This window comes from Paramisgurnus dabryanus, chromosome 19 (assembly GCF_030506205.2).
Source record: "Paramisgurnus dabryanus chromosome 19, PD_genome_1.1, whole genome shotgun sequence".
NCBI lineage: Eukaryota > Metazoa > Chordata > Actinopteri > Cypriniformes > Cobitidae > Paramisgurnus > Paramisgurnus dabryanus.
In genome coordinates, this window is record NC_133355.1 from 3,487,832 (window position 1) to 3,500,003 (window position 12,172).

The 12,172-nt window shown below is 37.8% G+C and overlaps 1 protein-coding gene across 1 annotated transcript; it reads left to right on the forward strand.

Moving 5' to 3' along the window:
* The first annotated feature begins 3,281 nt into the window (after nt 1–3,281).
* Nucleotides 3,282–12,116, forward strand: slc6a18 (solute carrier family 6 member 18). The gene is made up of 12 exons (XM_065283937.2): nt 3,282–3,435; nt 3,933–4,073; nt 4,251–4,388; nt 6,212–6,393; nt 6,618–6,728; nt 6,804–6,916; nt 7,907–8,035; nt 8,173–8,329; nt 8,582–8,786; nt 10,331–10,490; nt 10,598–10,760; nt 11,043–12,116. Exons 1-12 carry the CDS (start codon nt 3,282–3,284, stop codon nt 11,250–11,252), a joined length of 1,863 nt encoding a protein of 620 aa, XP_065140009.1. The 3' UTR covers nt 11,253–12,116.
* Nucleotides 12,117–12,172: the final 56 nt, after the last annotated feature.

Below are 12,172 nucleotides of genomic sequence, written 5' to 3' on the forward strand. Positions count from 1 at the left end.
CATTATGTCAACTGTCAACAACATTTCTACCAAATTCCTAATATTTTTTTATTTATTTTAATTTACTTGCAGAACACTGAAACCGGACAAACTAAAAAAAAGATGCAATGTTTTCAGAAATTGAATACTGCAAAGAAAACTAATTTATATTCATTTTTAAACAACACAATGCTAATGTTTTTACATGGATTTTAAGAACAATTCAAAATGATATTTGATGGAATAACCCTGATTTTTAATCACATCTTTCATGGGTCTTGTCATGCTCTCAGTCTTTAGTGTGTGTGTGTGTGTGTGTGTGTGTGTGTGTTATATTCCCTGTATCAGTCTGCAGGAGTTCAGTGTTGATAAACAGCAGATAATTTGTTATATTACACAGCTACTGTACACTGCAGTCCTCATTATATTTTTGTATGAACGTTGCTATTGTCCAATCACAATCAATTATTTCACAAGACTGTAATGAGCGTGTTTATCTATAGCTGTAATGTATTAGTGAAAAAAACTCTTACTGGAATGGTTCATCTTATCTTTCAGTAATAAATTAATCATTATCACATTCTTCTCAAATGTTAAGCTGTCCCTGTGTGAGGAGGAAAGAGCTGTGAAAATAATACTTTTATAATTCTCCTGTGTTACAAACACACACACACACACACACACGCACAGTAAACACACAGTCACACACACAGTAAACACACACACGCACACACACACGCGCACACACACAGTACATACACACGCTTTATAGAGAGTTATCAATATAATATACCACTCAAACAGAAAATCAATATTTCACAACCTCAAGGTTTTATATATTTAATGATTAACTTGTAATGCGTTTAACACTATGGAACCACTACTAACACAAACTATTACAATAATGTCACACAAACTAACAAAACTACTAAATGATATAAAAATCTTTTTTACACATTGTGTTGAATCTCTGTTGGCCAATCACATAACCCAAACAAGGTTAATAATAAACAAACCCAGAATATGTGTATAGGTGAACTGTGAGGAAACCGCATCTGCACACAGAAGGAGGCGCTGACACGATCATAAAAACAATGTGATTTACCGTAGTACAGATTCAGAATAATAATATAATCAAATGTTACATAGTAAACCTTTGCCTTATCTAGATCTTACTGATGGAGGTTGGATAAGATCCTTGAGCAGTAATATAATCTTTAGTTTATCTCAACATCAGACGAGGTTAAACTGCCTTTTCCTAAAACAACTGAATTCAAACTCTTTCAAGACAAACCGTATATTTATGATTTATATAGAAATCAGACTCCCCTTTAAACACTGAACTCCTAAGATGATCTGTTATCTGTAAAGTTTCAAAACAGAATGTCATGTGTGATCTTTTCTTTATTACAAAAATCCAATAAATAAAAATAATAAATAATAATACAAAATAAATGTACAGACGAACTCAAAAGGATTTTATTATAAGAGTTCATTTCATCTAAACTCTTTGATGCTTGCGATTGATTTTTTTTATTATTAAATGTTTCATTTAATGATTTCTATTTAAATGAGTGGATGACGTCAGTAACCATGCAGGTCAAGGTCAACCATCTACATTTACAAAATCAGTATATATAATAATATATTTTCTACTAAATATGTCATTAAAGCCCAATTTTTTCTTTTTTCAGATTCAACTTTAAAATGAAAGTGTACTGAGATTTTTTTAAAGAACCTATAAAAGCAGAAAGAACAATGGATTTCTTTGAGAACTTGACAATCAATTTGGACTGATAGACACGATGATGATTGTGTTATTGTTTTATAATCACTGTGCATCAACACAACACCAAACGTTATTTGTTGAGGTGACAGGGGTTAGATGACAATGTTGAGATGTTTATTCCAAGATGAATCCATTCAGTGAATTGCACTAAACTTTAAAAAGACTGAAATCCAGATTCAAATCTAAATTTTCAAAATGGATTTCAAAACAAAAACATGGATCACAAAATCCAATCTAGGTTTCAAGATCAAATTGTCAGTTTGTGTTGTTCAAAACATTTAAGTAAGATTGGGATTCGTTTGAACCTACAATTCGTCTAAAACAAAACATTTCATTCATGTAATATTTGCACAAATCTATATGTAAAAAGTGAAAAGTTGGTTCTACTTAAGAAATTACTTCAATTGGTAACACTTAAACAATTTAAGTTTATTCAACTTATATTTTTCACCTAAAGTGAAATTTTAAGTAAAAGTAACTAAACATTTTTAGGTGTTACCAATTGAAGTTTTTTTTTTTTAAAGTTGAACCAGCTTTTACAGTGTATTTTTAGAATAGTTGAATCATTATAATGCTAAAGAATTTAAAGTATAACATTTGTGCTTAAAGTCCTTATAAAAAAAACCCTCAAACAGCTGTCAATAGCAAACAAAAAATAATCTTTAATTGTAAATGTCCATACGGTACATTGGTTCATCTCTGATGACTCTGTGATCGTAATCAATCAATCACAAGTAGTTTTTAACAAATGCATCTCTAAAAGCTGCTGTCGATATCTCTAAACTACTTCTGGACATTCAGCCTCTTTAAGATTTAAAATGTGTTTCTGTATAATCTGTATTTGTTGTTGTGGACCGGAAAATCTGATTAAATGTTGAATTTAAATTTAAAGAAAATGAATGTTATTATTATTATTGTTCTATTGTCTCTTGAAGTAAAAAATATTTAGTGACCCCACATTAATCAAACTACCTGTTGTTTTTACATAATCCTGCGTAGTAAGCATGAGATTTCCAAATGTGATAAAATAAAGTTGAGTAAACTTAAACTATTGTAGGACACCATAATAGTTAAGGAGAGTGACAGGCACTGGTTTAATGGTGTGAATTATTGCTCATGTATGAAGTGAATTAGTGAGAAAACCATGATTGCATTTAAGTCAAAGTCTTTTATAAATAACCTGAGCCTACGACTGTTTAATTCTCATTTTATAACAAAGGACTTTGTTTTTAACAACATGACATTAACCACATAATACACATCGTAAAATATTATTGCATTTAACCTTTGCATCCAGAACAGTTTGTTTTTACATTGAAAACATGGATTTAAATAGTTTTCCTGGTGGAGTCACAGTATCAGCGGTTACACATTAAACTGCACCTCTGTGCTACTGCATTTTAAATCAATCTGTTTCACGGTTAGTCCTGTTAGTATATAACCCACCCATGACCCAGAGTTTATAAAGTGTTTGACAATACACCTGTACATCACTACTCATCTGAACCTCAGGATGGACACATCCAGCATCACCGATGCCTCCAAAGACACTCAAGAGAGACCCAAATGGGACAATAAGGTTCAGTATTTACTGACCTGTATTGGATTTGCTGTGGGACTTGGGAACGTTTGGAGATTTCCGTACCTGTGCCAGATTTACGGAGGAGGTGCGACATCTGTGATTTCATTTCAGCGTTGGTTTAAAAATAAAATCTAAAAGACAGGATGATAGAAAACTACTATAAGAGGTTTTAAGATGACCACTGTGGTTGTTACGTTTACTAAAAAACATCTGGAAAATGGAAATTTGATCAGTTCTTAGCTGTTTTTACAGACATTTATAATGCAATGCTCAGATATTCCCTAATGACAAATTCTAATGCTGTTTATCTTTATTCTCTTACAATCAAATGTTCAATCCTCAAATGTTTTCCTTATTTTTTATTTGCAAAGTTCACAGTTTTTATCTTTGATCTACAAAACTCTCTAAAAAAATGTTTGGCAATTTTCATCCCATCGTCAAGTCAAAAGAGACCCAACAATGGGTTAAACCTACCCAGCATTGGGGTTGAAACAACTTGTCCCTTTTTGATGAAATGTTTTGTATAAAAATAACCCAGCCGTATTATTTAGTGTATATGTGTGTGTGTGTGTGTGCATTCAGGTGCGTTCCTCATCCCATACCTGATCGCTCTGGTGTTCGAGGGTCTTCCTTTACTTTATCTGGAGTTGGCTATTGGACAAAGTCTGCGTATGGGCAGCATCGGTGTCTGGCACTCAATCTCTCCTCTGTTGGGTGGAGTGGGTGAGTCCATAAACTCTTGAGAGATTGAATTGAAATATGTTTGGCATCTCAAGCATTGCTCCTAATGTTTAGTTATAAAGTAACCGGATCAGTTTAGTGTAACTGTTATATATTTTCTCATTGCCTTTGAATCATTATAGTTTTTTAAAGCAGTGGTTGTACTGTATATGTTTGCAGGTGTGGCATCTATGATCCTCTCGTTCCTGGTGGGATTGTTTTATAACACTATTCTGGCCTGGGTTCTGTGGTATTTCTTCCACTCATTTCAGGATCCTCTTCCCTGGAGTCAGTGTCCTTTAAATGACAACCTCACAGGTATAAAGAAACCTTAAGCGTTTACTTAAAGAGAATGAACCTGGAAGCTTTTCATGACAAATTTCCATTAATGTAATGTAGTGTTATTACTGCATTTTATTATTATTACTGTTTTTCATAAATAACCAATTTTGTAATTTTCTCAGTAAGCATTTTTCAAACATTTGATGCATACGGTTATTCAAAACATAGAAATGTATACCAAATAACTCCTGTTGCATTACTGATATTTTACAGTATTATAGCACAGAAGATTACGACTTCCCCAAAACTAAAATTAGCCCATGTTTTTCTCAGACTCAAGTCTTTCTTAATGTATATGATATGTAACACATTAACTCTTTCCCCGCCAGCGTGTTTTTTTTTTAAGTTGCCAGCCAGCGGCAGCAATTTTATGATTTTCACAGAATTTTAATGCCTTCGAGAAATTGATCTTTTTCAAATATATAAACATATAATATATCAAATCATTTGATTCATTAGACTTTGCTCCACAAACGCAACACCTAAATAAAGCATTATAAGTCTTAAATGAGAAGTGAACTAATTGTTTACAGTTTTTATTTCATCACCTTTTAAATAAATAAACAAAAAACATTTCATCATCCTATCTTCATTTGTTCTCTTTTTATCACCTCTTAACCTGATAAGGATCACTGTGCAGGACACGGCACACCCCACCTCGGAAGTGAGGCTGCATAAACATCATTGTAACTTTGAAGCATTAAATCTTCAAAATATGCGGTCATCCAGCACATCGTTTGAAAGCTTAGACTCTCAGAATTCCATTAAGTGCACACACAAAGCATAATATGATTTATAGCAGTCATAAAACTGTAATCTAGTTATTAGTTACCTGAACCAGGCGGCGCGGTTTAAGTTTGTCTACTTGCCTTCAAAAACTTCCCTTTATCCGCTTCGGAAATTGTACAAAACAAATTGATCATAAATCCCCAAGAGTCCAAGGAAATGGAATATCCACACTCTAAAAATATTGGATTGTTTTAACCCAACTGCTGGGTTTTTGTTAATCAAAGTTGGGTCATTTTAACCCAGAAATGTGTTTTGTCCAATAGTGACCCAGCCCTGGGTTAAAAACAACCTAACATTTTTTTTTAGAGTGCAAGCCTTTTAATCCAAAACGATTTGTTTACCTTTCAATCTTGATGTCTCTGACCAAATTACAATATTAAAACTGTAAACAATTAGTTCTCATTCAAGACTTATAATGCTATATTTGGGTGTTGCGTTTGTGGAGCAAAGTCTAACAAATCAAATACGCCCTCTTGTGGAATTTCAGACGTTTCATAAGAGGTTAAATATGGGTAGGTTTTCTCAAAAATACCCACTTTTGAGCAAAAAGCTGAGATCATTGCATTTTTGTAAAGGAGTTTCCTTAAAGATCAGATTCAGAACGATTATCAAAACGGAGTATAAAATGATGGTAAATTAGTTTTTTCTTCACTTTTTTATAAATTGGGTAAGAACGCCACCTAGTGGATAGTAGTGGAAATATGGATTGCCGTAAAAACTCATCATTGGCAGGGAAAGAGTTAAAGATGCGGTGCACGATATACGAAAACGCTTTGGCAAAGGGAGTTGGGCACACTTGTAGCCAATCAGCAGTAAGGGGCGTGTCTACTAACAAACATCGTTGTCTGGGTTGTGCATGTGTAGGGCAGGACTATCAAAAGAAGGTCCAGATTCTATTGGGGTAGGGGCGTGTTTGTTTAGGTGACTTCAAATGTCAACATTGGCTTTCAGAGATCGTGCACCCCGCCTTTAAGCATTTTTATATTTACATCTGCGCTGATATTTGACAGGTTATGTGGAAGAATGTGTTCTTAGCACACCGGTGAATTACTTCTGGTACAGAAAGACACTGAACATCACACCAGACATCGAGGAGAACGGCTCGCTGCAGTGGTGGCTTGTCATCTGTTTGGCCTCTGCCTGGAGTATTGTATACATTTGCTTTATACGCGGCATTGAAACTATCGGCAAGGTGAGGACAAAACACATTACGAATGCTGGCAAGTCTGAATGTCACTGTATTATTAGACTGTAAAACAAAACAGCATGGAGTGTGGCTTTTAGCCAAGCACATTTAAAGCAGAGCATTTGATGTTTAAACAAGTTCAACGATTTAAATAAGTAAGAAATAAAAAGTCTAACTGAAATCCACAAAAAAAACCACTAACATCTTAGCACTGATGATTGTATTTCTAGGCCGTGTATGTGACCGCAACATTTCCATACCTGGTGTTGACCATCTTTCTGGTTCGAGCCCTCACTCTGCCAGGAGCTACAGATGGTCTGATATATCTCTTCACACCTGACGTGAGTCTCACACACACACACACACACATACATACATACACACGAGCAGGTGTAAATCTGATCTTCTCTCTGTAGTGGGAGATTCTGATGGATCCTCGCGTGTGGTTGGACGCTGCCACTCAAATCTTCTTCTCGCTGTCTCTGGCCTTTGGAGGTCTCATCGCATTCTCCAGCTACAACCCCAAAAAGTACCATCGGTTACCAGCTCATCTTTCCTTAAGCTAGGGCAGTGTTCTTCACTCCCAATCCTGGAGAGCCGGTGCCCTGCAGAGTTTAGCTCCAACCTTAATCAAACACACCTACCTGTGATTTTCTAGTGATCATGAAGACATTGATTACCTTGCAGGTGTGTTTGATTAAGGTTGGAGCTAAACTCTGCAGGGCACCGGCTCTCCAGGATTGGGAGTGAAGAACACTGAGCTAGGGCCACACCAAAAGATTTTTTAAATCTTATCAGATTCTCAAAATGTGAGAGACCACAAACATGATGCACACCACGCACCATCAGATTAACTTCACAAACAAAGCGAGTCTCATCTGAAAACACAGGAAATCTCACTTTAGACCAGTGGTTCTCAATCCTGGTCCTGGAGGCCCACTGCTCTGCACATTTTGTATGTCTCTCTTATCTGATGGACAATAAGATGTCTGCTAATGAGCTGATGATTTGAATCAGCTGTGTTAAACAAGGGAGACATACAAAATGTGCAGAGCAGTGGGCCTCCAGGACCAGGATTGAGAACCACTGCTTTAGACTATGCCTGCTAGGTCATGACTGTAGTTTTTATGGTTTCATCTTACATCAGCTTGCTTTCTGATTGGGTATCGATTTGTTTCTCTTGACAATCTACAGTGTTGGTCCTCAAAGGTTTCTCCCACACAACAGGATTTCTAATATTTATTATGTGCCATGGGAGCGCCCAGACCAGATTCAGATTAAAACACAGTGCACCCCAGGAAAATCTGATAAGATAATCGGTTTAACCACGAAGACGATAAGGACTTTATCTAAGATTGTCAATAAGGGGGGAAAAATCACCCAATTATTCTTTTGGTGTGTACCGGGCTTAAATCAATTTTATATTTCATATGGTTAGAATTTAGGAAGTTGTATTATAATACTGTGAACGCTGCAAAGTTCTTGATTGTGATTGGTTGACAGAAGTGTTATATTTTAGGAACGACTGCGAGCGAGACGCTTTGGTTGTAGGATGTATTAACAGTGCAACATCTCTATACGCCTCCATTCCAATATTTGCCATCTTGGGCTTTAAGGCCACATCAAACTACAACAACTGTTTGAACAGGTGAATCACCTACAAGTGCTTATATAGTTTGAGAACTATAATTGTATTCATATTAATACATTACACATGAACAGAGGTTTGTCATTGAAGATACTGACATCAGATCAGTCAAAGATTCGTGTTGTCTTCTGTTACAGTAACATCTTAGATCTGACAAACGCTTTTGACATCGCAGACAAAAACATCACGACTGAGAACTATGACGGCTGGCTAACGTTTCTGAACGCATCAGATCCTGATAAAGTGTCCAGTCTGAATCTGAAAGAGTGCGATCTCAAGAGCTTTATGGATCAGGTAAATGTGAATGATGAAAGTCAATATGCGTTTTAGGTCCTTGAAGACCTTCATCTAGTTTCACCAAGACTCTTTAGTTAAAACTTACACACCTGCAGACAGCTGCTGGTTCTTCTGATTACTATGGATTACTTCATTTCTCACATTTATCTTCACATACAGTACACCATTATTTTTTGTAAAGCATCTGCCAAACGTGTTACTGTAAAGTGTGAGTTTACTGTGAGTAACTGAATACTGACTCTTACCCAGAGTGCTTCAGGGACCGGTCTGGCATTTATTGTGTTCACGGAGGCTGTGATTGAGATGCCCGGGTCACAGGTGTGGGCTGTGCTCTTCTTCATCATGCTCTTCAGTCTCGGCCTGTCCTCCATGTTCGGAAATCTGGAAGGCGTTCTGACACCCCTGCTGGACCTGCACATGGTACCAAAGTGGATGCCTAAAGAACTCTTTACAGGTACTGAATACAAAGTGACCACCGCTTTAGTGGCAGAATCTTTCAGAGACAAATCATAACACTTGTAGGATTAATATAACTAAATAAGAGCTTTCCGATTTTATTTTTTAAATGCCAAATTATATTTTTGTCTGATGTTCTTGTGTTCCTTGTGTCTGAACTGTGATTTCTGCATTGATTTCCGTGTTCTTGGGGTCTGATCTGTTGCCTTGTTGTTGTGTGCCTCAGGTCTGATCTGTGCAGTATTCTTGTGTTCCTTGGGTCTGATGTGTGCAGTGTTCTCGTGTTCCTCTGGTTTGATCTGTGCGGTGTTCTTGTGTTCCTCGGGTCTGATCTGTGCGGTGTTCCCGTGTTTCTCTGGTCTGATCTGTGCGGTATTCTCGTGTTCCTTGGGTCTGATGTGTGCAGTGTTCTCGTGTTCCTCTGGTTTGATCTGTGCGGTGTTCTTGTGTTCCTCGGGTCTGATCTGTGCGGTGTTCCCGTGTTTCTCAGGTCTGATCTGTGCGGTATTCTCGTGTTCCTTGGGTCTGATGTGTGCAGTGTTCTCGTGTTCCTCTGGTTTGATCTGTGCGGTGTTCCCGTGTTTCTCTGGTCTGATCTGTGCAGTATTCTCATGTTCCTCGGGTCGGATGTGCACAGTGTTCTCATGTTCCTTGGGTCTGATGTGCACAGTATTCTCATGTTCCTTGGGTCTGATGTGCACAGTGTTCTTGTGTTCCTCAGGTCTGATCTGTGCGGTATTCTCATGTTCCTCGGGTCGGATGTGCACAGTATTCTCGTGTTCCTCTGGTCTGATGTGCACAGTGTTCTCATGTCCCTTGGGTCTGATGTGCACAGTGTTCTCGTGTTCCTCGGGTCGGATGTGCACAGTGTTCTCATGTTCCTTGGGTCTGATGTGCACAGTGTTCTCGTGTTCCTCGGGTCTGATGTGCGTGGTGTTCTTGTGTTCCCGTGTTCCTCTGGTCTGATCTGTGCGGTACTCTCGTGTTCCTCTGGTCTGATGTCCACAGTATTCTCGTGTTCCTCTGGTCTGATGTGCACAGTGTTCTCATGTCCCTTGGGTCTGATGTGCACAGTGTTCTCGTGTTCCTCGGGTCGGATGTGCACAGTGTTCTCATGTTCCTTGGGTCTGATGTGCACAGTGTTCTCATGTTCTTCGGGTCTGATGTGCACGGTGTTCTTGTGTTCCTCAGGTCTGATCTGTGTGGTATTCTCATGTTCCTCAGGTCTGATCTGTGCAGTGTTCTTGTGTTTCTCGGGTCTGATGTGTGCAATGTTCTCTTGTTCCTCTGGTCTGATCTGTGTGGTATTTTCGTGTTCCTCGGGACTGATCTGTGCAGTATTTTCATGTTCCTCGGGTCTGATCTATGCAGTGTTCTCGTGTTGTGCCTAATGTGTGAGGTGTTCTCTTGTTCCTCGGTTCTGATGCGTGAAATGTTCTTCAGGTCTGATCTGTGCGGTGTTCTCAAGTTTCTCAGGCCTAATGTGTGAGGTGTTCTCTTGTTCCTCGGTTCTGATGTGTGAGGTGTTCTTGTGTTTCTCAGGTCTGATCTGTGTGGTGTGTTTCATCATGGCACTGATCTTCACACTGGGCTCTGGAAACTACTGGCTGGAGATCTTCAACAGTTACGTTGGTTCTGTTCCACTCCTCGTCATTGCTTTTTTCGAGCTTGTTGGGGTCGTCGTTTTCTACGGCATGAATCGGTAATAAAATTCATATTACATACATTTTGACATGGTGAATATCCTGTCCATAGCTTAGGGGACATATGGAGAATACGGTGAAATACAAAAACAGAAGTTTGTTTCAGGTTTAGCGATGATATTGAATTCATGACGGGACGCAGACCAAACATCTTCTGGCGTGTGTGCTGGATGGGAATCAGTCCTCTCATGCTAGTGGTCGTTCTGGTGGCTTACGTCATCGTCCAGGTGCAGAAACACCCCACGTACCCCGCCTGGAACCCTGCATATGTGAGTTGAATTCATATCTGCACACAACACAGGTTCTTGAACTCAATGCGACTCATTTTTTTTTAATTTAACCTACTAAATAATTCAGTGGAGAAACAGGAATCATTATTTGCTCTTGGTTGACTGTTAACATCACACACATGTCTTGAATACAGGTCTAATCTGATCCTGAGCAGCCAGTAATGTGATATTATTTAAACTGAACCCAAATTTGAGCTGGTGTCATTCTTTTCTTTAAGGCTGTGTTAGTTAAAATCCTCTAACATGTGTGTTCCCCTGCAGGAAAAGTTCCCAATGTTGGAGGAGAAGCCGTATTCTGATTGGGTGTTTGCCATCTGTGTGCTGCTGAGTTCTGTCCCGGTGCTGTCCGTACCTATTGTGGCCATTTACAGACTGTTTAAAGGACAAACACGCTCACAATCCAAACCCAACCTTCCAACCCCCTACAACAACCAAGCCTTCACACCTGACAGTCATACAGAAGAGTCCTGACTCACGGGACTGAGAGGAAAACCTTCAGCGGTACCGTTACAAGCGTGCGAACTGAAGTGTGTCCACGTCTTTCTCTGATGGTTGTAGAAGAGGATCATTCATAGAAAAAACCTTGAGACTCCTCTCAGGACTATAAACTTTCACAACCCTGAGAAGAAAACACATTTAGTGAAGAAAGAAATCTGATGTCGTCTGAATCTTAACATTTTTATTTTAATTACCAGTAGGAGAAAACAGTGTGAATAAAAGCAATAGAACAGTAAATATTGATCTGCAAAAAATGTCTTTCTAATTTAGTATTTTTGTTTTGTTTTAATACAAATATCTAAAAAAAAGATTCTAGGTGCGCAAAATGACCTAAGCAAATAAGTTTAGTTTTTTAACAAATGATATCAAATTTAAGTAAATTTGTGCATAAAACAAGCTTAGCCCATGGCAGATTTTTTGCCTGTTTTATGCACAAATTCACTTAGATGTGACTTATTTTCTTAGGTCATTTTGCTAATCAGGAAGAATTAAGAATTAAGAATTTTTGAATATTTGTACTGAAAACAAGACAAAAATACTAAGTACAAAAGTAATTTTTGCAGTGTGAACAGTGAATATTCTCCTAAATAAGCCGAAAGAAGTAATTTCTGTAAATGATTAAATCAAAAGAAGAGTCATTCACGAAATTGTGCCAAGAACAGAGAAAGAGCAGAGAAAGATTTCTTCATTGGTGTCACTGAGTTTAAATGATCGTATTATTAATATTCTGTCATGTGAATACATGCGTGTACTGTCAAAGCAATGTCAACAAAACTATTTGTGTCATACAAGTCCTTTTTTAGTGTTATTTTAATAAAGTGTTCGTCTGTTGTTTAAGTTTGCGTTACACATGACGAGTCAATGAACACAATGACTACACACGACAGATTTAA